This window comes from Oncorhynchus mykiss, unplaced genomic scaffold (assembly GCF_013265735.2).
Source record: "Oncorhynchus mykiss isolate Arlee unplaced genomic scaffold, USDA_OmykA_1.1 un_scaffold_144, whole genome shotgun sequence".
NCBI classification, from domain to species: Eukaryota; Metazoa; Chordata; class Actinopteri; order Salmoniformes; family Salmonidae; genus Oncorhynchus; species Oncorhynchus mykiss.
In genome coordinates this window covers 1,031,495-1,056,392 of record NW_023493665.1, presented here as the reverse complement: position 1 = coordinate 1,056,392, position 24,898 = coordinate 1,031,495, and the positions used below count along the sequence as shown (strand labels likewise).

Here is a 24,898-nt window from a genome sequence, read left to right as displayed (position 1 = left end):
CAGGATATCAGTTTTAATGTCTGTAGAAGGGGTAGAGACAACAGGATATCAGTTTTAATGTCTGTAGAATGGGTAGAGATAACAGGATAACAGTTTTAATGTCTGTAGAAGGGGTAGAGATAACAGGATAACAGTTAACTAAAAGACTAGAGAAGCCACTCATGTCTGTAATGTGGAAGAGGAGAGAGATATGAGGGTATATTGACAAACGTGCACTGAAAGAGGCTGCACTGATTGTCTTTCCAAGCTATATTGGCCTTTTTATTTGAATATAATTGGGATGAGATGGTAGTCTAGACAAGAGTTTCTGACTGAGGCAGTGCATGATGGTGTGTATGGTAGTCTAGGGGTCTGCTAGGGGGTTTCATTACAGTGGTTGACTTGTCACAGGGGGTGTGCGCTGCTAATTTAATGCCAAGCTAAACCAAGACGGCCCTCTTGAAGTTGAATTGATCTTGAAGTTGATTAGCTTCCCACATAGCCATAAAAGGCACGCAGAGAAACGTGCCCAATGTGGGCAGTTGGCTGTCCCAGTTGACTAGACACAGTTCCTTCAGAAAACAGACACATTTATCCTGCTCATTTTAAAAATGGCTAACAGTCCCTAATCACTACTGGTTTACTTTAGCAATTCATCTTTTACAGTCAACTCAGCATAACGATAGCAGTCGACAGGCAGAAAGAAACAGCCCGTGAAAATATTACAACGCAACTATCTGAACGATTGGAAACTATTTCATGCCGGTAAGATTTTTACATGACATCCTGCACTACCTGTTCATATATTCACTACATGTCATAATTCATTAGTTTCACTTTAAACTGATTCAACACAACTAGTTTAGTAACATTGCTTACTTGAAGCTTCAGAAGTACTTGTTCTCTCAATCGCGTTTCGGGACTGTTGCCTAGCGACGGTCCATCTCCCAAATATGTCCCACATACAACACAGACAACAACAACAACACAAAAGGCTCAAAATGGGTTCCACGATGTAAATGCTTCAGCTTCCTTTTCTTTACAAACATGTACTTGGAAAATTTGGATTGATATTAAATATTAAAAAATATATGCGCTTTGCTGTCTTTGTTCCAGTTTCCATGGTCAAATATAAATGGGTTATGGATATAGGAAGTCCTAAGTTGTCGACTGTTGGATCAGATAACTCCATAAGACACTCATACAATTACTCTTCCAAATCTTTTTATTCATTTGTGACATAATTCCATTACAGTGATAACAAAACTGCGTGTTGGTACTTTCCACATGTCGTCCAGGAAGAATATGGTTATAAAATAATACTAAAAAGTACATTTCCTTAAAATCTTAACATTCCGTAAAATATTGTCGTTTAATTGACTAAGTTTTTGAGTTGTAATATAAATACAAGACATCCCATTAATATTATCCAAAAGGTCTTTTGACACCAGCAGAGAGAACCGATAGGATGCCTCCCAAATGTTAACCTATTCCCTATAGAGTGCACTGCTTTCAAATCACAGCCGTATGAAACCCCCGCAGGGCTCTAGTCACAAGAAGTGCACTATATAGCGAATAGGGTGGTGTTTGGGCCACACAACCAGAGAGATATGAGGAGGTTGTTCTGATCGATCCGGAGTCAGAGTTGGACGGCGCTGACGGTCCCGTGGTGGATTAAGTTAAGGCCATTAGGGGAGACTGTCGTTGGCAACGAGAAGACAGAATGAGACAGATGAACCCTGAACTTCAGACCGTAACTAAAACCTCAAATGCTTAATTTACAGTACAGAGAAAGGGGGAGGGAAGGAGGGGTGAAAAAAAAGCAAGGACAGGATCACTGTGGAATCCTGACAACGAGGGAGGCTCTTTCCAGGGATTCCAAAGAGAGGACGGACACACACACACACACACACACACACTTAAACATCCATCAGTGAGAATAATAACATGTCATATTGCCTGTTTATAATGTGTATTATGACGCGTGTCGGTACCTTTCTACAGACCGGGTTCATTCAGGAGGGTGAAACATTCAGAACAGAAATATCAGATAAAGATGAAACGATCCAATCCGTTCTGGGACTTCATCTTTCTATCTACAACTGAACAACAGTGGAGGGTTTTTAACAAGAAGCTCTGAAAATGTGTCTGGGTTGAAATCTTCTCTACGCGACCACATTGTTGAGGCATTCAGTCAAGACTTGGTAAAAAGAAAATCGCTGACTGTTTTCAGATGTGTGTTTATGTTTGTGAGGTCAATCCTGCTGTGTGTGTGTGTGTGTGTGTGTGTGGGTGTGTGTAACAGAGTGTCTAGAAGGGAGTGTAGTCGGCAGGGTACATGATGGGCAGCCAGTTCTCTGTGAAAGTGGCACAGTGCATCCAGCCCAAGGACCGCATTACCTGGAAACAAACAGGACGTGATGTCACCATACAGGAAGTAGATTGCAATCTGAATGTCTCTGAGCTTTAGTCTCTTTGTTCAGGTGTTACAGACAGATTAAACACTGCTAGTCTAAGACTAACAGGAAGTAGATGTATCAGGGTAGTTGATCTGAGGCTGTAAAACATGACTAACAGGAAGTAGATGTATCAGGTAGTTGAACTGAGGCTGTAAAACATGACTAACAGGAAGTAGATGTATCAGGTAGTTGGACTGAGGCTGTAAAACATGACTAACAGGAAGTAGATGTATCAGGTAGTTGGACTGAGGCTGTAAAACATGACTAACAGGAAGTAGATGTATCAGGGTAGTTGGACTGAGGCTGTAAAACATAACTAACAGGAAGTAGATGTATCAGGTAGTTGGACTGAGGCTGTAAAACATGACTAACAGGAAGTAGATGTATCAGGTAGTTGGACTGAGGCTGTAAAACATGACTAACAGGAAGTAGATGTATCAGGTAGTTGGACTGAGGCTGTAAAACATAACTAACAGGAAGTAGATGTATCGGGTAGTTGGACTGAGGCTGTAAAACATGACTAACAGGAAGTAGATGTATCAGGTAGTTGGACTGAGGCTGTAAAACATAACTAACAGGAAGTAGATGTATCGGGTAGTTGGACTGAGGCTGTAAAACATGACTAACAGGAAGTAGATGTATCAGGTAGTTGGACTGAGGCTGTAAAACATGACTAACAGGAAGTAGATGTATCGGGTAGTTGGACTGAGGCTGTAAAACATGACTAACAGGAAGTAGATGTATCAGGTAGTTGGACTGAGGCTGTAAAACATGACTAACAGGAAGTAGATGTATCGGGTAGTTGGACTGAGGCTGTAAAACATGACTAACAGGAAGTAGATGTATCAGGTAGTTGGACTGAGGCTGTAAAACATGACTAACAGGAAGTAGATGTATCGGGTAGTTGGACTGAGGCTGTAAAACATGACTAACAGGAAGTAGATGTATCAGGTAGTTGGACTGAGGCTGTAAAACATGACTAACAGGAAGTAGATGTATCGGGTAGTTGGACTGAGGCTGTAAAACATGACTAACAGGAAGTAGATGTATCAGGTAGTTGGACTGAGGCTGTAAAACATGACTAACAGGAAGTAGATGTATCAGGTAGTTGGACTGAGGCTGTAAAACATGACTAACAGGAAGTAGATGTATCAGGTAGTTGGACTGAGGCTGTAAAACATGACTAACAGGAAGTAGATGTATCGGGTAGTTGTGCAGAGGTATTCCCCATGTTTATGTATAGATATTCCCCATGTATCCTGCTCCATAAGGCATTATAGAATGTGTTATATAACACATTCCATTGCGTATGCATTGGTATCCATTTCTAACAGCAAGCTACTGTAAAAAACTCACTATAAATACCTGCTGTGACCAGAAAATACACCGAGCATAACTTGGTGCAACAACTCTCTGTCAAACCTCTATTTACAAACTGGGATTACTTACTTGTAAACAGAGACTAATAGTGATAGTGTGTATAGTAATAGTGTGTGTGTGTGTGTGTGTGTGTGTATATCTCTCCACAGCACTGACTCAAAACTGCTATTACACATGCTGCTTGTAAACAGAGATTGGGTAATGGATAGATGTGTCAGATGGTCTCCTCTCTAAATATATCGTTGTGTTGGTATGATGGGATGAGTGTCCAGCAAGATAAACAGTTTTAACATCTGTAGAAGGGTAGAGATAACAGTTTTAATGTCTGTAGAATGGGTAGAGATAACAGGATAACAGTTTTAATGTCTGTAGAAGGGGTAGAGATAACAGGATATCAGTTTTAATGTCTGTAGAAGGGGTAGAGATAACAGGATATCAGTTTTAATGTCTGTAGAAGGGGTAGAGATAACAGGATATCAGTTTTAATGTCTGTAGAAGGGTAGAGATAACAGTTGTAATGTCTGTAGAATGGGTAGAGATAACAGGATAACAGTTGTAATGTCTGTAGAATGGGTAGAGATAACAGGATAACAGTTTTAATGTCTGTAGAATGGGTAGAGATAACAGGATAACAGTTTTAATGTGTGTAGAATGGGTAGAGATAACAGGATATCAGTTTTAATGTCTGTAGAAGGGGTAGAGATAACAGGATAACAGTTAACTAAAAGACTAGAGAAGCCACTCATAATGTCTGTAATGTGGAAGAGGAGAGAGATATGAGGGTATATTGACAAACGTGCACTGAAAGAGGCTGCACTGATTGTCTTTCCAAGCTATATTGGCCTTTTTATTTGAATATAATTGGGATGAGATGGTAGTCTAGACAAGAGTTTCTGACTGAGGCAGTGCATGATGGTGTGTATGGTAGTCTAGGGGTCTGCTAGGGGGTTTCATTACAGTGGTTGACTTGTCACAGGGGGTGTGCGCTGCTAATTTAATGCCAAGCTAAACCAAGACGGCCCTCTTGAAGTTGAATTGATCTTGAAGTTGATTAGCTTCCCACATAGCCATAAAAGGCACGCAGAGAAACGTGCCCAATGTGGGCAGTTGGCTGTCCCAGTTGACTAGACACAGTTCCTTCAGAAAACAGACACATTTATCCTGCTCATTTTAAAAATGGCTAACAGTCCCTAATCACTACTGGTTTACTTTAGCAATTCATCTTTTACAGTCAACTCAGCATAACGATAGCAGTCGACAGGCAGAAAGAAACAGCCCGTGAAAATATTACAACGCAACTATCTGAACGATTGGAAACTATTTCATGCCGGTAAGATTTTTACATGACATCCTGCACTACCTGTTCATATATTCACTACATGTCATAATTCATTAGTTTCACTTTAAACTGATTCAACACAACTAGTTTAGTAACATTGCTTACTTGAAGCTTCAGAAGTCCTTGTTCTCTCAATCGCGTTTCGGAAACTGTTGCCTAGCGACGGTCCATCTCCCAAATATGTCCCACATACAACACAGACAACAACAACAACACAAAAGGCTCAAAATGGGTTCCACGATGTAAATGCTTCAGCTTCCTTTTCTTTACAAACATGTACTTGGAAAATTTGGATTGATATTAAATATTAAAAAATATATGCGCTTTGCTGTCTTTGTTCCAGTTTCCATGGTCAAATATAAATGGGTTATGGATATAGGAAGTCCTAAGTTGTCGACTGTTGGATCAGATAACTCCATAAGACACTCATACAATTACTCTTCCAAATCTTTTTATTCATTTGTGACATAATTCCATTACAGTGATAACAAAACTGCGTGTTGGTACTTTCCACATGTCGTCCAGGAAGAATATGGTTATAAAATAATACTAAAAAGTACATTTCCTTAAAATCTTAACATTCCGTAAAATATTGTCGTTTAATTGACTAAGTTTTTGAGTTGTAATATAAATACAAGACATCCCATTAATATTATCCAAAAGGTCTTTTGACACCAGCAGAGAGAACCGATAGGATGCCTCCCAAATGTTAACCTATTCCCTATAGAGTGCACTGCTTTCAAATCACAGCCGTATGAAACCCCCGCAGGGCTCTAGTCACAAGAAGTGCACTATATAGCGAATAGGGTGGTGTTTGGGCCACACAACCAGAGAGATATGAGGAGGTTGTTCTGATCGATCCGGAGTCAGAGTTGGACGGCGCTGACGGTCCCGTGGTGGATTAAGTTAAGGCCATTAGGGGAGACTGTCGTTGGCAACGAGAAGACAGAATGAGACAGATGAACCCTGAACTTCAGACCGTAACTAAAACCTCAAATGCTTAATTTACAGTACAGAGAAAGGGGGAGGGAAGGAGGGGTGAAAAAAAAGCAAGGACAGGATCACTGTGGAATCCTGACAACGAGGGAGGCTCTTTCCAGGGATTCCAAAGAGAGGACGGACACACACACACACACACACACACACTTAAACATCCATCAGTGAGAATAATAACATGTCATATTGCCTGTTTATAATGTGTATTATGACGCGTGTCGGTACCTTTCTACAGACCGGGTTCATTCAGGAGGGTGAAACATTCAGAACAGAAATATCAGATAAAGATGAAACGATCCAATCCGTTCTGGGACTTCATCTTTCTATCTACAACTGAACAACAGTGGAGGGTTTTTAACAAGAAGCTCTGAAAATGTGTCTGGGTTGAAATCTTCTCTACGCGACCACATTGTTGAGGCATTCAGTCAAGACTTGGTAAAAAGAAAATCGCTGACTGTTTTCAGATGTGTGTTTATGTTTGTGAGGTCAATCCTGCTGTGTGTGTGTGTGTGTGTGTGTGTGTGTGTAACAGAGTGTCTAGAAGGGAGTGTAGTCGGCAGGGTACATGATGGGCAGCCAGTTCTCTGTGAAAGTGGCACAGTGCATCCAGCCCAAGGACCGCATTACCTGGAAACAAACAGGACGTGATGTCACCATACAGGAAGTAGATTGCAATCTGAATGTCTCTGAGCTTTAGTCTCTTTGTTCAGGTGTTACAGACAGATTAAACACTGCTAGTCTAAGACTAACAGGAAGTAGATGTATCAGGGTAGTTGATCTGAGGCTGTAAAACATGACTAACAGGAAGTAGATGTATCAGGTAGTTGAACTGAGGCTGTAAAACATGACTAACAGGAAGTAGATGTATCAGGTAGTTGGACTGAGGCTGTAAAACATGACTAACAGGAAGTAGATGTATCAGGTAGTTGGACTGAGGCTGTAAAACATGACTAACAGGAAGTAGATGTATCAGGGTAGTTGGACTGAGGCTGTAAAACATAACTAACAGGAAGTAGATGTATCAGGTAGTTGGACTGAGGCTGTAAAACATGACTAACAGGAAGTAGATGTATCAGGTAGTTGGACTGAGGCTGTAAAACATGACTAACAGGAAGTAGATGTATCAGGTAGTTGGACTGAGGCTGTAAAACATAACTAACAGGAAGTAGATGTATCGGGTAGTTGGACTGAGGCTGTAAAACATGACTAACAGGAAGTAGATGTATCAGGTAGTTGGACTGAGGCTGTAAAACATAACTAACAGGAAGTAGATGTATCGGGTAGTTGGACTGAGGCTGTAAAACATGACTAACAGGAAGTAGATGTATCAGGTAGTTGGACTGAGGCTGTAAAACATGACTAACAGGAAGTAGATGTATCGGGTAGTTGGACTGAGGCTGTAAAACATGACTAACAGGAAGTAGATGTATCAGGTAGTTGGACTGAGGCTGTAAAACATGACTAACAGGAAGTAGATGTATCGGGTAGTTGGACTGAGGCTGTAAAACATGACTAACAGGAAGTAGATGTATCAGGTAGTTGGACTGAGGCTGTAAAACATGACTAACAGGAAGTAGATGTATCGGGTAGTTGGACTGAGGCTGTAAAACATGACTAACAGGAAGTAGATGTATCAGGTAGTTGGACTGAGGCTGTAAAACATGACTAACAGGAAGTAGATGTATCGGGTAGTTGGACTGAGGCTGTAAAACATGACTAACAGGAAGTAGATGTATCAGGTAGTTGGACTGAGGCTGTAAAACATGACTAACAGGAAGTAGATGTATCGGGTAGTTGGACTGAGGCTGTAAAACATGACTAACAGGAAGTAGATGTATCAGGTAGTTGGACTGAGGCTGTAAAACATGACTAACAGGAAGTAGATGTATCAGGTAGTTGGACTGAGGCTGTAAAACATGACTAACAGGAAGTAGATGTATCAGGTAGTTGGACTGAGGCTGTAAAACATGACTAACAGGAAGTAGATGTATCGGGTAGTTGTGCAGAGGTATTCCCCATGTTTATGTATAGATATTCCCCATGTATCCTGCTCCATAAGGCATTATAGAATGTGTTATATAACACATTCCATTGCGTATGCATTGGTATCCATTTCTAACAGCAAGCTACTGTAAAAAACTCACTATAAATACCTGCTGTGACCAGAAAATACACCGAGCATAACTTGGTGCAACAACTCTCTGTCAAACCTCTATTTACAAACTGGGATTACTTACTTGTAAACAGAGACTAATAGTGATAGTGTGTATAGTAATAGTGTGTGTGTGTGTGTGTGTGTGTGTATATCTCTCCACAGCACTGACTCAAAACTGCTATTACACATGCTGCTTGTAAACAGAGATTGGGTAATGGATAGATGTGTCAGATGGTCTCCTCTCTAAATATATCGTTGTGTTGGTATGATGGGATGAGTGTCCAGCAAGATAAACAGTTTTAACATCTGTAGAAGGGTAGAGATAACAGTTTTAATGTCTGTAGAATGGGTAGAGATAACAGGATAACAGTTTTAATGTCTGTAGAAGGGGTAGAGATAACAGGATATCAGTTTTAATGTCTGTAGAAGGGGTAGAGATAACAGGATATCAGTTTTAATGTCTGTAGAAGGGGTAGAGATAACAGGATATCAGTTTTAATGTCTGTAGAAGGGTAGAGATAACAGTTGTAATGTCTGTAGAATGGGTAGAGATAACAGGATAACAGTTGTAATGTCTGTAGAATGGGTAGAGATAACAGGATAACAGTTTTAATGTCTGTAGAATGGGTAGAGATAACAGGATAACAGTTTTAATGTGTGTAGAATGGGTAGAGATAACAGGATATCAGTTTTAATGTCTGTAGAAGGGGTAGAGATAACAGGATAACAGTTAACTAAAAGACTAGAGAAGCCACTCATAATGTCTGTAATGTGGAAGAGGAGAGAGATATGAGGGTATATTGACAAACGTGCACTGAAAGAGGCTGCACTGATTGTCTTTCCAAGCTATATTGGCCTTTTTATTTGAATATAATTGGGATGAGATGGTAGTCTAGACAAGAGTTTCTGACTGAGGCAGTGCATGATGGTGTGTATGGTAGTCTAGGGGTCTGCTAGGGGGTTTCATTACAGTGGTTGACTTGTCACAGGGGGTGTGCGCTGCTAATTTAATGCCAAGCTAAACCAAGACGGCCCTCTTGAAGTTGAATTGATCTTGAAGTTGATTAGCTTCCCACATAGCCATAAAAGGCACGCAGAGAAACGTGCCCAATGTGGGCAGTTGGCTGTCCCAGTTGACTAGACACAGTTCCTTCAGAAAACAGACACATTTATCCTGCTCATTTTAAAAATGGCTAACAGTCCCTAATCACTACTGGTTTACTTTAGCAATTCATCTTTTACAGTCAACTCAGCATAACGATAGCAGTCGACAGGCAGAAAGAAACAGCCCGTGAAAATATTACAACGCAACTATCTGAACGATTGGAAACTATTTCATGCCGGTAAGATTTTTACATGACATCCTGCACTACCTGTTCATATATTCACTACATGTCATAATTCATTAGTTTCACTTTAAACTGATTCAACACAACTAGTTTAGTAACATTGCTTACTTGAAGCTTCAGAAGTCCTTGTTCTCTCAATCGCGTTTCGGAAACTGTTGCCTAGCGACGGTCCATCTCCCAAATATGTCCCACATACAACACAGACAACAACAACAACACAAAAGGCTCAAAATGGGTTCCACGATGTAAATGCTTCAGCTTCCTTTTCTTTACAAACATGTACTTGGAAAATTTGGATTGATATTAAATATAAAAAAATATATGCGCTTTGCTGTCTTTGTTCCAGTTTCCATGGTCAAATATAAATGGGTTATGGATATAGGAAGTCCTAAGTTGTCGACTGTTGGATCAGATAACTCCATAAGACACTCATACAATTACTCTTCCAAATCTTTTTATTCATTTGTGACATAATTCCATTACAGTGATAACAAAACTGCGTGTTGGTACTTTCCACATGTCGTCCAGGAAGAATATGGTTATAAAATAATACTAAAAAGTACATTTCCTTAAAATCTTAACATTCCGTAAAATATTGTTGTTTAATTGACTAAGGTTTTGAGTTGTAATATAAATACAAGACATCCCATTAATATTATCCGAAAGGTCTTTTGACACCAGCAGAGAGAACCGATAGGATGCCTCCCAAATGTTAACCTATTCCCTATAGAGTGCACTGCTTTCAAATCACAGCCGTATGAAACCCCCGCAGGGCTCTAGTCACAAGAAGTGCACTATATAGGGAATAGGGTGGTGTTTGGGCCACAACCAGAGAGATATGAGGAGGTTGTTCTGATCGATCTGGAGTCAGAGTTGGACGGCGCTGACGGTCCCGTGGTGGATTAAGTTAAGGCCATTAGGAGAGACTGTCGTTGGCAACGAGAAGACAGAATGAGACAGATGAACCCTGAACTTCAGACCGTAACTAAAACCTCAAATGCTTAATTTACAGTACAGAGAAAGGGGGAGGGAAGGAGGGAGGGAGGGGTGAAACAAAAGCGAGGACAGGATCACTGTGGAATCCTGACAACGAGGGAGGCTCTTTCCAGGGATTCCAAAGAGAGGACGGACACACACACACACACACACACACACACACTTAAACATCCATCAGGGAGAATAATAACATGTCATATTGCCTGTTTATAATGTGTATTATGACGCGTGTCGGTACCTTTCTACAGACCGGGTTCCTTCAGGAGGGTGAAACATTCAGAACAGAAATATCAGATAAAGATGAAACGATCCAAGGGTTTTTAACAAGAAGCTCTGAAAATGTGTCTGGGTTGAAATCTTCTCTACGCGACCACATTGTTTTGAGGCATTCAGTCAAGACTTGGTAAAAATAAAATCGCTGACTGTTTTCAGATGTGCGTTTATGTTTGTGAGGTCAATCCATGCCTGCTGTGTGTGTGTGTGTGTGTGTGTGTGTGTGTGTGTAACAGAGTGTCTAGAAGGGAGTGTAGTCGGCAGGGTACATGATGGGCAGCCAGTTCTCTGTGAAAGTGGCACAGTGCATCCAGCCCAAGGACCGCATTACCTGGAAACAAACAGGACGTGATGTCACCATACAGGAAGTAGATTGCAATCTGAATGTCTCTGAGCTTTAGTCTCTTTGTTCAGGTGTTACAGACAGATGAAACACTGCTAGTCTAAGACTAACAGGAAGTAGATGTATAGGGTAGTTGGTCTGAGGCTGTAAAACATGACTAACAGGAAGTAGATGTATAGGGTAGTTGGACTGAGGCTGTAAAACATGACTAACAGGAAGTAGATGTATCGGGTAGTTGAACTGAGGCTGTAAAACATGACTAACAGGAAGTAGATGTATCAGGTAGTTGGACTGAGGCTGTAAAACATGACTAACAGGAAGTAGATGTATCAGGGTAGTTGGACTGAGGCTGTAAAACATGACTAACAGGAAGTAGATGTATCAGGTAGTTGGACGGAGGCTGTAAAACATGACTAACAGGAAGTAGATGTATCAGGTAGTTGGACTGAGGATGTAAAACATGACTAACAGGAAGTAGATGTATCAGGTAGTTGGAGAGAGGATGTAAAACATGACTAACAGGAAGTAGATGTATCAGGTAGTTGGAGAGAGGATGTAAAACATGACTAACAGGAAGTAGATGTATCAGGTAGTTGGACTGAGGCTGTAAAACATGACTAACAGGAAGTAGATGTATCAGGTAGTTGGACTGAGGCTGTAAAACATAACTAACAGGAAGTAGATGTATCAGGTAGTTGGACTGAGGCTGTAAAACATGACTAACAGGAAGTAGATGTATCAGGTAGTTGGACTGAGGCTGTAAAACATGACTAACAGGAAGTAGATGTATCAGGTAGTTGGACTGAGGCTGTAAAACATGACTAACAGGAAGTAGATGTATCAGGTAGTTGGACTGAGGATGTAAAACATGACTAACAGGAAGTAGATGTATCAGGTAGTTGGACTGAGGCTGTAAAACATGACTAACAGGAAGTAGATGTATCAGGTAGTTGGACTGAGGATGTAAAACATGACTAACAGGAAGTAGATGTATCAGGTAGTTGGACTGAGGCTGTAAAACATGACTAACAGGAAGTAGATGTATCAGGTAGTTGGACTGAGGCTGTAAAACATGACTAACAGGAAGTAGATGTATCAGGTAGTTGGACTGAGGCTGTAAAACATGACTAACAGGAAGTAGATGTATCAGGTAGTTGGACTGAGGATGTAAAACATGACTAACAGGAAGTAGATGTATCAGGTAGTTGGACTGAGGCTGTAAAACATGACTAACAGGAAGTAGATGTATCGGGTAGTTGGACTGAGGCTGTAAAACATGACTAACAGGAAGTAGATGTATCAGGTAGTTGGACTGAGGCTGTAAAACATGACTAACAGGAAGTAGATGTATCAGGTAGTTGGACTGAGGCTGTAAAACATGACTAACAGGAAGTAGATGTATCAGGTAGTTGGACTGAGGATGTAAAACATGACTAACAGGAAGTAGATGTATCAGGTAGTTGGACTGAGGCTGTAAAACATGACTAACAGGAAGTAGATGTATCGGGTAGTTGTGCGGAGGCTGTAAAACATGACTAACAGGAAGTAGATGTATCGGGTAGTTGGACTGAGGATGTTTCTAACCTGAATGCAGTTCTTCAAGTTCTCTCTACTGGGTTTATCTTCTACGATCTTGGAGGCAAACTTCAGGGCTCTGCCGTACATCTTATTGACTAGTGCATGTTTGTAGGAGAACGTCAACACCTGGGGAGGAAGGGGATCAAACCATCAAAAATTGGGAGAAAGATTGAGATGGATGATTCATATGTAAGTTACCGTTGACATATCATCCACTGCAAGTTGTGGCGTAAGCCGGGGATCGTCGAGGAAACAGCTGGCCACACCTCTTCTCCTCACCTTAGAGTCCGTTAGCTCCACCCACTTCTGCAACTCCCAGAAGGTGTCTGTCAAGGCTTTGGCCCTGCCCTGTTGGGCGTCGTCAGAGCTGGTCACCTCCTCCTCTTCAGCCCCTGTCTCTGCCCCGTCTCCGGCCCCCCCGGCCCCCCCAGCCCAGTCCTGGGGTGGAGCAGGCAGCAGTACCAGGTCAGCCAGGGCACAGCCCTTCCTACACAGAGCATCCAGCAGGGAACATTTCTGCTTCTCCATGTCACTGCAGGAAACACACAGAAACAGGAAGTTCTATTAGATATCAAATTCTCTGTCCAATAGAAATGAGGTAAAGGGGAGTGGTTTTAACGGATTTAACAGACAGACAATCTGTTGTGACCTGACGGTCTAAGTGTGAGCCCTGAATGGAACCCTATTGACCATAGGGTTCTGGTCTAAAATAGTGCATTATATAGGGAATAGGGTTCTATAGGGCCCTGGCCTAAAGTAGTGCACTATATAGGGAATAGGGTTCTGGTCTAAAGTAGTGCACTATATAGGGAATAGGGTTCTATAGGGCCCTGGCCTAAAGTAGTGCACTATATAGGGAATAGGGTTCTATAGGGCCCTGGTCTAAAGTAGTGCACTATATAGGGAATAGGGTTCTGGTCTAAAGTAGTGCACTATATAGGGAATAGGGTTCTATAGGGCCCTGGTCTAAAGTAGTGCACTATATAGGGAATAGGGTTCTGGTCTAAAGTAGTGCACTATATAGGGAATAGGGTTCTGGTCTAAAGTAGTGCACTATATAGGGAATAGGGCTCTATAGGGTTCTGGTCTAAAGTAGTGCACTATATAGGGAATAGGGTTCTATAGGGCCCTGGTCTAAAGTAGTGCACTATATAGGGAATAGGGTTCTGGTCTAAAGTAGTGCACTATATAGGGAATAGGGCTCTATAGGGTTCTGGTCTAAAGTAGTGCACTATATAGGGAATAGGGTTCTATATGGCTCTGGTCTAAAGTAGTGCACTATATAGGGAATAGGGCTCTATAGGGTTCTGGTCTAAAGTAGTGCACTATATAGGGAATAGGGTTCTATATGGCTCTGGTCTAAAGTAGTGCACTATATAGGGAATAGGGTTCCATAGGGCTCTAGTCTAAAGTAGTGCACTATATAGGGAATAGGGTTCTATATGGTCTGGTCTAAAGTAGTGCACTATATAGGGAATAGGGTGCCATTTGGGACTCAGGCTAAGACTTAGTGGTGCACCTCTTGATTGTGGCAGCGTCAGGGCGAGGGTCGGTCTTTAAGGTGAGGTAAACTGCCAGGGCCGTCTGGTCGATCTGAGACAGAACCATGTCAGAGGCCGTTACGATGTCACCCAGGCGCTTCAGACGCTCCTACAGAGAGAGATCAGGGTTAGACACAACCAATCAACAGCAGAGAGAGAGAGATCAGGGTTAGACGCGACTAATCAACAGCAGAGAGAGAGATCAGGGTTAGACACGACTAATCAACAGCAGAGAGAGAGATCAGGGTTAGACATGACTAATCAACAGCAGAGAGATCAGGGTTAGACGCGACCAATCAACAGCAGAGAGAGAGATCAGGGTTAGGCATGACTAATCAACAGCAGAGAGATCAGGGTTAGACGCGACTAATCAACAGCAGAGAGATCAGGGTTAGACGCGACTAATCAACAGCAGAGAGAGAGATCAGGGTTAGACACGACTAATCAACAGCAGAGAGAGAGATCAGGGTTAGACGCGACTAATCAACAGCAGAGAGAGAGATCTGGGTTAGACACGACTAATCAACAGCAGAGAGAGAGAGAGAGATCAGGGTTAGGCGCGACCAATCAACAGCAGAGAGAGAGAGAGAGATCAGGGTTAGACGCGACCAATCAACAGCAGAGCGAGAGAGAGAGAGAGAGATCAGGGTTAGACGCGACTAATCAACAGCAGAGAGAGATCAGGGTTAGACACGACTAATCAACAGCAGAGAGAGAGATCAGGGTTAGACACGACTAATCAACAGCAGAGAGAGGGGTTAGACACAACTAATCAACAGCAGAGAGAGAGAGATCAGGGTTAGACATGACTAATCAACAGCAGAGAGATCAGGGTTAGACGCGACTAATCAACAGCAGAGAGAGAGATCAGGGTTAGACGTGACTAATCAACAGCAGAGAGAGAGATCAGGGTTAGACACGGCTAATCAACAGCAGCGAGAGAGAGAGAGAGAGAGAGATCAGGGTTAGACACGACTAATCAACAGCAGAGAGAGAAATCAGGGTTAGACGCGACTAATCAACAGCAGAGAGAGAGAGGGAGATCAGGGTTAGACGCGACTAATCAACAGCAGAGAGAGAGAGCAGGGTTAGACATGGCTAATCAACAGCAGCGAGAGAGAGATCAGGGTTAGACACGGCTAATCAACAGCAGCGAGAGAGAGAGAGATCAGGGTTAGACACAACTAATCAACAGCAGAGAGAGAGAGATCAGGGTTAGACGCGACCAATCAACAGCAGAGAGAGAGAGATCAGGGTTAGACACGACTAATCAACAGCAGAGAGAGAGAGCAGGGTTAGACACGACTAATCAACAGCAGAGCAAGAGATCAGGGTTAGACACGGCTAATCAACAGCAGAGAGAGAGCAGGGTTAGACACGACTAATCAACAGCAGAGCGAGAGATCAGGGTTAGACACGGCTAATCAACAGCAGAGAGAGAGGGAGATCAGGGTTAGACACGACTAATCAACAGCAGAGAGAGAGAGATCAGGGTTAAACACAACTAATCAACAGCAGAGAGATCAGGGTTAGACGCGACCAATCAACAGCAGAGAGAGAGAGATTAGGGTTAGACGCGACCAATCAACAGCAGAGAGAGAGATCAGGGTTAGACACGACTAATCAACAGCAGAGAGAGAGAGATCAGGGTAAGACGCGACCAATCAATAGCAGAGCGAGATCAGGGTTAGACTTGACTAATCAACAGCAGAGAGAGAGATCAGGGTTAGACACAGCTAATCAACAGCAGCGAGAGAGAGCGAGAGAGAGAGAGATCAGGGTTAGACACGACTAATCAACAGCAGAGAGAGAGATCAGGGTTAGACACGGCTAATCAACAACAGAGAGAGCGAGGGAGATCAGGGTTAGACACGACTAATCAACAGCAGAGAGAGCGAGATCAGGGTTAGACGCGACTAATCAACAGCAGAGAGAGAGCAGGGTTAGACATGACTAATCAACAGCAGAGAGAGAGAGAGAGAGAGAGAGAGATCAAGGTTAGACACGATTAATCAACAGCAGAGAGAGAGATCAGGGTTAGACGCGACTAATCAACAGCAGAGAGAGAGATCAGGGTTAGACACGGCTAATCAACAGCAGAGAGAGAGAGGGAGATCAGGGTTAGACACGACTAATCAACAGCAGAGAGAGAGAGATCAGGGTTAGACGCGACTAATCAACAGCAGAGAGAGAGAGAGAGCAGGGTTAGACATGACTAATCAACAGCAGAGAGAGAGAGAGAGATCAAGGTTAGACACGATTAATCAACAGCAGAGAGAGAGAGCGAGAGAGAGAGAGATCAAGGTTAGACACGATTAATCAACAGCAGAGAGCGAGAGAGAGATCAAGGTTAGACACGGTTAATCAACAGCAGAGAGAGAGAGAGAGATCAAGGTTAGACACGATTAATCAACAGCAGAGAAAGAGAGCGAGAGAGATCAAGGTTAGACATGATTAATCAACAGCAGATAGTGTGTGTACCTTCTCAGAGTCGAGCTGGTGCAGCCTCTGAACATGTAGTGGCAGGTAAGAAGAGAAGTTCTCCTTCAGGTCATCATACAGGGAGCTGGTGTCTAACCTGGAGGGGGGGGGGGGGGGGGGGGGAAGAGGGAAGGGGAGAGAGAGAGAGGGAAGGGAGAAGGGGAGAGAGAGAGAGAGAGATGTAAGGGTGGGAGAGAGATGTAAGGGTGGGAGAGAGAGAGAGAGAGGTAAGGGAGGAAGAGAGAGAGAGAGAGAGAGAGACAAAGAGGGAAGGGGAGAGAGAGAGAGGGAAGGGAGAAGGGGAGAGAGAGAGAGATGTAAGGGAGAGAGAGAGAGAGAGAGAGAGAGAGAGAGAGAGAGAGAGAGAGAGAGAGGTAAGGGAGGAAGAGAGAGAGAGAGAGAGACGTAGAGGTAAGGGAGGGAGAGAGAGAGAGAGAGAGAGAGAGAGAGAGAGACTGACAGCAGGTAGAGAGACCCAAACAGACAGAGAGAGACTGACAGCAGGTAGAGAGACCCAAACAGACAGAGAGAGACTGACAGCAGGTTGAGAGACCCAAACAGACAGAGAGAGACTGACAGCAGGTAGAGAGACCCAAACAGAGAGACTGACAGCAGGTAGAGAGACCCAAACAGACAGAGAGAGACTGACAGCAGGTTGAGAGACCCAAACAGACAGAGAGAGACTGACAGCAGGTAGAGACCCAAACAGAGAGACTGACAGCAGGTTGAGAGACCCAAACAGACAGAGAGAGACTGACAGCAGGTAGAGAGACCCAAACAGACAGAGAGAGACTGACAGCAGGTAGAGAGACCCAAACAGACAGACTGACAGCAGGTAGAGAGACCCAAACAGACAGACTGACAGCAGGTAGAGAGACCCAAACAGACAGACTGACAGCAGGTAGAGAGACCCAAACAGACAGAGAGAGACTGACAGCAGGTAGAGAGACCCAAACAGACAGAGAGAGACTGACAGCAGGTAGAGAGACCCAAACAGACAGAGAGAAACTGACAGCAAGCAGGTAGAGACCCAAACAGACAGACTGAGAGCAGGTAGAGAGACCCAAACAGACAGAGAGACTGACTTGGTCATCCACTGTATCTTCAGGTCTCTGAGAGCCTCTTCAAACTCCTCCTTCACATCCTTCTCCTTCGCTCCCTCCTTCGCATCCTCCTTCGCTCCCTCTTTCTCCTTCGCCCCCTCCTTCGCTCCCTCTTTCTCCTTCACCCCCTCCTTCGCTCCCTCTTTCTCCTTCACCCCCTCCTTCGCTCCCTCCTTCGCTCCATTCTTGGTCTTGTTGGGTGCAGGGATGAGGTGATAGACCACTGGCACAATGTCCTTGATGAGAAAGATAAAAAACCACTGGTTAACACACTGACACCCTCTAGGACTACGTTACCCATAAGCCTCTACAACACTTCCCCCCCTGCTGTCTGTCCAATCCCTTGTCAGTTAGAATGCGTTGTTACGGTGACAGAACACAACTGTGCTGCTATATTGACCACCAGAGGAAATGAACCTTGTCTAACTTTGCCAGTAGAAATATATTTACATGTTGGTGGGGCTAGCAAATATCTTAATTCTTCCCCACAGTGATTCACAACATAAAACACCATTTTCCTTTTGAGGATTTGACAGAGTGATTTCTAGGTCATCAGTACCTTTTTACATTTTCCTTGTCGTTTTGCAGAGGCCTGTCCCTGGTGGTCAGAATAACACACAGTGAGAGAGAGAACACAGGAAGGAGCATACAGCCTCTCTCTTTCATCGTTTACAACTAGTGGCAAGTCATACTGCTTCTCTCTCCCATCGTTTACAACTAGTGGCAAGTCATACTGCTTCTCTCTCCCATCGTTTACAACTAGTGGCAAGTCATACTGCTTCTCTCTCTCATCGTTTACAACTAGTGGCAAGTCCTAATGCTTCTCTCTCATCGTTTACAACTAGTGGCAAGTCATACTGCTTCTCTCTCTCATCGTTTACAACTAGTGGCAAGTCATACTGCTTCTCTCTCATCGTTTACAACTAGCGGCAAGTCCTACTGCTTCTCTCTCTCTCAACTAGTGGCAAGTCATACTGCTACTCTCTCATCGTTTACAACTAGTGGCAAGTCCTACTGCTTCTCTCTCTCTCAACTAGTGGCAAGTCATACTGCTTCACTCTCTCATCGTTTACAACTAGTGGCAAGTCATACTGCTTCTCTCTCTCATCGTTTACAACTAGTGGCAAGTCCTACTGCTTCTCTCTCTCTCAACTAGTGGCAAGTCATACTGCTTCTCTCTCTCATCGTTTACAACTAGTGGCAAGTCATACTGATTCTCTCTCTCATCGTTTACAACTAGTGGCAAGTCATACTGCTTCTCTCTCATCGTTTACAACTAGTGACAAGTCATTCTGCTTCTCTCTCTCATCGTTTACAACTAGTGGCAAGTCATACTGCTTCTCTCTCATCGTTTACAACTAGTGACAAGTCATACTGCTTCTCTTTCATCGTTTACAACTAGTGGCAAGTCATACTGCTTCTCTCTCATCGTTTACAACTAGTGACAAGTCATACTGCTTCTCTCTCATCGTTTACAACTAACGGCAAGTCATACTGCTTCTCTCTCATCGTTTACAACTAGTGACAAGTCATACTGCTTCTCTTTCATCGTTTACAACTAGTGGCAAGTCATACTGCTTCTCTCTCATCGTTTACAACTAGTGACAAGTCATACTGCTTCTCTCTCATCGTTTACAACTAGCGGCAAGTCATACTGCTTCTCTCTCATCGTTTACAACTAGTGACAAGTCATACTGCTTCTCTTTCATCGTTTACAACTAGTGGCAAGTCATACTGCTTCTCTCTCATCGTTTACAACTAGTGACAAGTCATACTGCTTCTCTCTCATCGTTTACAACTAGCGGCAAGTCATACTGCTTCTCTCTCATCGTTTACAACTAGTGACAAGTCATACTGCTTCTCTTTCATCGTTTACAACTAGTGACAAGTCATACTGCTTCTCTTTCATCGTTTACAACTAGTGGCAAGTCATACTGCTTCTCTTTCATCGTTTACAACTAGTGGCAAGTCATACTGCTTCTCTCTCACCGTTTACAACTAGTGACAAGTCATACTGCTTCTCTCTCATCGTTTACAACTAGTGACAAGTCATACTGCTTCTCTTTCATCGTTTACAACTAGTGACAAGTCATACTGCTTCTCTTTCATCGTTTACAACTAGTGACAAGTCATACTGCTTCTCTCTCTAAACTAGTGACAAGTCATACTGCTTCTCTCATCGTTTACAACTAGTGGCAAGTCATACTGCTTCTCTCTCATCGTTTACAACTAGCGGCAAGTCATACTGCTTCTCTCTCATCGTTTACAACTAGTGGCAAGTCATACTGCTTCTCTCTCATCATTTACAACTAGTGGCAAGTCATACTGCTTCTCTCTCTCATCGTTTACAACTAGTGGCAAGTCCTACTGCTTCTCTCTCATCGTTTACAACTAGTGGCAAGTCCTACTGCTTCTCTCTCATCGTTTACAACTAGTGGCAAGTCATACTGCTTCTCTCTCATCGTTTACAACTAGTGGCAAGTCATACTGCTTCTCTCTCTCATCGTTTACAACTAGTGGCAAGTCCTACTGCTTCTCTCTCTCTCAACTAGTGGCAAGTCATACTGCTTCACTCTCTCATCGTTTACAACTAGTGGCAAGTCATACTGCTTCTCTCTCTCATCGTTTACAACTAGTGGCAAGTCCTACTGCTTCTCTCTCTCTCAACTAGTGGCAAGTCATACTGCTTCTCTCTCTCATCGTTTACAACTAGTGGCAAGTCATACTGCTTCTCTCTCTCATCGTTTACAACTAGTGGCAAGTCATACTGATTCTCTCTCTCATCGTTTACAACTAGTGACAAGTCATACTGCTTCTCTCTCATCGTTTACAACTAGTGACAAGTCATTCTGCTTCTCTCTCTCATCGTTTACAACTAGTGGCAAGTCATACTGCTTCTCTCTCATCGTTTACAACTAGTGACAAGTCATACTGCTTCTCTCTCATCGTTTACAACTAGTGACAAGTCATACTGCTTCTCTTTCATCGTTTACAACTAGTGGCAAGTCATACTGCTTCTCTCTCATCGTTTACAACTAGTGACAAGTCATACTGCTTCTCTCTCATCGTTTACAACTAGCGGCAAGTCATACTGCTTCTCTCTCATCGTTTACAACTAGTGAAAAGTCATACTGCTTCTCTTTCATCGTTTACAACTAGCGGCAAGTCATACTGCTTCTCTTTCATCGTTTACAACTAGTGGCAAGTCATACTGCTTCTCTTTCATCGTTTACAACTAGTGGCAAGTCATACTGCTTCTCTCTCACCGTTTACAACTAGTGACAAGTCATACTGCTTCTCTCTCATCGTTTACAACTAGTGACAAGTCATACTGCTTCTCTTTCATCGTTTACAACTAGTGACAAGTCATACTGCTTCTCTTTCATCGTTTACAACTAGTGACAAGTCATACTGCTTCTCTCTCTAAACTAGTGACAAGTCATACTGCTTCTCTCATCGTTTACAACTAGTGGCAAGTCATACTGCTTCTCTCTCATCGTTTACAACTAGCGGCAAGTCATACTGCTTCTCTCTCATCGTTTACAACTAGTGGCAAGTCATACTGCTTCTCTCTCATCGTTTACAACTAGTGACAAGTCATACTGCTTCTCTCTCATCGTTTACAACTAGTGACAAGTCATACAGCTTCTCTCTCATCGTTTACAACTAGTGACAAGTCATACTGCTTCTCTCTCATCGTTTACAACTAGTGGCAAGTCATACTGCTTCTCTCTTATCGTTTACAACTAGTGGCAAGTCATACTGCTTCTCTCTCATCGTTTACAACTAGTGGCAAGTCATACTGCTTCTCTCTTTCATTGTTTACAACTAGTGACAAGTCATACTGCTTCTCTCTCATCGTTTACAACTAGTGACAAGTCATACTGCTTCTCTCTCATCGTTTACAACTAGTGACAAGTCATACTGCTTCTCTCTCATCGTTTACAACTAGTGACAAGTCATACTGCTTCTCTCTCATCGTTTACAACTAGTGACAAGTCATACTGCTTCTCTCTCATCGTTTACAACTAGTGGCAAGTCATACTGCTTCTCTCTTTCATCGTTTACAACTAGTGACAAGTCATACTGCTTCTCTCTTTCATCGTTTACAACTAGTGACAAGTCATACTGCTTCTCTCTCATTGTTTAGAACTAGTGGCAAGTCCTACTGCTTCTGTCTCTCTCAACTAGTGACAAGTCATACTGCTTCTCTTTCATCGTTTACAACTAGTGGCAAGTCATACTGCTTCTCTCACATCGTTTACAACTAGTGGCAAGTCATACTGCTTCTCTCTCTCATCGTTTACAACTAGTGACAAGTCATACTGCTTCTATCTCATCGTTTACAATTAGTGACAAGTCATACTGCTTCTCTCTCATCGTTTACAACTAGTGGCAAGTCATACTGCTTCTCTCTCTCTCATCGTTTACAACTAGTGACAAGTCATACTGCTTCTCTCTCTCATCGTTTACAACTAGTGACAAGACATACTGCTTCTCTCTCATCGTTTACAACATGTGGCAAGTCATACTGCTTCTCTCTCTCATCGTTTACAACTAGTGGCAAGTCATACTGCTTCTCTCACATCGTTTACAACTAGTGGCAAGTCATACGGCTTCTCTCTCATCGTTTACAACTAGTGACAAGTCATACTGCTTCTCTCTCTCATCGTTTACAACTAGTGACAAGTCATACTGCTTCTATCTCATCGTTTACAATTAGTGACAAGTCATACTGCTTCTCTCTCATCGTTTACAACTAGTGGCAAGTCATACTGCTTCTCTCTCTCTCATCGTTTACAACTAGTGACAAGTCATACTGCTTCTCTCTCTCATCGTTTACAACTAGTGACAAGACATACTGCTTCTCTCATCGTTTACAACATGTGGCAAGTCATACTGCTTCTCTCTCTCATCGTTTACAACTAGTGGCAAGTCATACTGCTTCTCTCTCATCGTTTACAACTAGCGGCAAGTCATACTGCTTCTCTCATCATTTACAACTAGTGACAAGTCATACTGCTTCTCTCTCATCGTTTACAACTAGTGACAAGTCATACTGCTTCTCTCTCTCATCGTTTACAACTAGTGGCAAGTCATTCTGCTTCTCTCTCATCGTTTACAACTAGTGACAAGTCCTACTGCTTCTCTCTCTCTCAACTAGTGGCAAGTCATACTGCTCCTCTCTCATCGTTTACAACTAGTGACAAGTCATACTGCTTCTCTCTCATCGTTTACAACTGGTGACAAGTCATACTGCTTCTCTCTCATCGTTTACAACTAGTGGCAAGTCATACTGCTTCTCTCTTTCATCGTTTACAACTAGTGGCAAGTCATACTGCTTCTCTCTTATCGTTTACAACTAGTGACAAGTCATACTGCTTCTCTCTCATCGTTTACAACTAGTGACAAGTCATACTGCTTCTCTCTCATCGTTTACAACTAGTGACAAGTCATACTGCTTCTCTCTCATCGTTTACAACTAGTGACAAGTCATACTGCTTCTCTCATCGTTTACAACTAGTGACAAGTCATACTGCTTCTCTCTCATCGTTTACAACTAGTGGCAAGTCATACTGCTTCTCTCTCATCGTTTACAACTAGTGACAAGTCATACTGCTTCTCTCTCATCGTTTACAACTAGTGGCAAGTCATACTGCTTCTCTCTCTCTCTCAACTAGTGACAAGTCATACTGCTTCTCTCTCATCGTTTACAACTAGTGGAAAGTCATACTGCTTCTCTCTCATCGTTTACAACTAGTGGCAAGTCATACTGCTTCTCTCTCTCTCTCATCGTTTACAACTAGTGGCAAGTCATACTGCTTCTCTCTCATCGTTTACAACTAGTGGCAAGTCATACTGCTTCTCTCTCTCTCTCTCATCGTTTACAACTAGTGACAAGTCATACTGCTTCTCTCTCTCTCTCAACTCGTGGCAAGTCATACTGCTTCTCTCTCATCGTTTACAACTAGTGACAAGTCATACTGCTTCTCTTTCATCGTTTACAACTAGTGGCAAGTCATACTGCTTCTCTCTCATCGTTTACAACTAGTGGCAAGTCATACTGCTTCTCTTTCATCGTTTACAACTAGTGGCAAGTCATACTGCTTCTCTCTCATCGTTTACAACTAGTGGCAAGTCATACTGCTTCTCTTTCATCGTTTACAACTAGTGACAAGTCATACTGCTTCTCTCTCATCGTTTACAACTAGTGACAAGCAGACCAGAACTAAACAGAACCCAACAGAACTCCTGAACACAACAAAGACCAGAGTGACGGACAGCAGCATCTACAAATCACAGGCCATGGAGTCGCAGGCAGGAACTAGAAAACCCCTCCCACCACACAGTGAAAAGAGCATCAAAGCAACGTGCAACTAAAACTGTGACACTAGCAAAGCTTCTGATTGGTTGAGAAGGATGACATAAAAGGAGTGAGCCAATCAGATTGTAGGAGAGCTGTTGACTGACAGTAGAAAGAGCCACTCACTGCTTTCTTGCCGTATTCTCCCTTAGGCACGACCAGGGAGCCGGTCAGATAGCATCCTGGACATGTTCCTTTAGGAACCCTGGGTAGAGAGAGAGAGACAGAGAGAGAGAGACAGAGAGAGAGACAGAGACAGAGACAGAGAGAGAGAGGGGGGAGAGGGGAGGGAGAGACAGGGGTCAGGGTCTCCAGGGGTGAGGGTCAGGGTCTCCAGGGGTGAGGGTCAGGGTCTCCAGGGGTTAGGGTCAGGGGTCAGGGTCTCCAGGGGTGAGGGTCAGGGTCTCCAGGGGTGAGGGTCAGGGTCTCCAGGGGTGAGGGTCAGGGTCTCTAGGGGTGAGGTTCAGGGGTCAGGGTCTCCAGGGGTGAGGGTCAGGGTCTCCTGGGGTGAGGGTCACCAGGGGTGAGGGTCAGGGTCTCCAGGGGTGAGGGTCAGGGGTCA

The 24,898-nt window shown here is 43.2% G+C and overlaps 1 protein-coding gene across 3 annotated transcripts in view; it reads right to left on the bottom strand.

Annotated features, from left to right (window-relative positions):
- Window positions 1–10,094: 10,094 nt before the first annotated feature.
- The window catches only part of tpp2 (tripeptidyl peptidase 2), a 66,706-nt gene continuing 51,902 nt past the window's right edge, over window positions 10,095–24,898 (bottom strand). For 2 of the 3 annotated variants that reach the window (XM_036972352.1, XM_036972353.1), the window contains 8 exons: window positions 24,463–24,541; window positions 18,532–18,570; window positions 17,955–18,208; window positions 16,870–16,966; window positions 14,367–14,497; window positions 13,127–13,379; window positions 12,854–12,973; window positions 10,095–11,257 (listed from right to left, as the gene is read on the bottom strand). In XM_036972352.1, the coding sequence (XP_036828247.1) occupies window positions 11,168–11,257; window positions 12,854–12,973; window positions 13,127–13,379; window positions 14,367–14,497; window positions 16,870–16,966; window positions 17,955–18,208; window positions 18,532–18,570; window positions 24,463–24,541 (1,063 nt within the window). In that variant the 3' untranslated portion in view covers window positions 10,095–11,167. The remainder of the gene's footprint in view (window positions 11,258–12,853; window positions 12,974–13,126; window positions 13,380–14,366; window positions 14,498–16,869; window positions 16,967–17,954; window positions 18,209–18,531; window positions 18,571–24,462; window positions 24,542–24,898) is intronic. The other variant, XM_036972354.1, reaches the window with a different exon arrangement.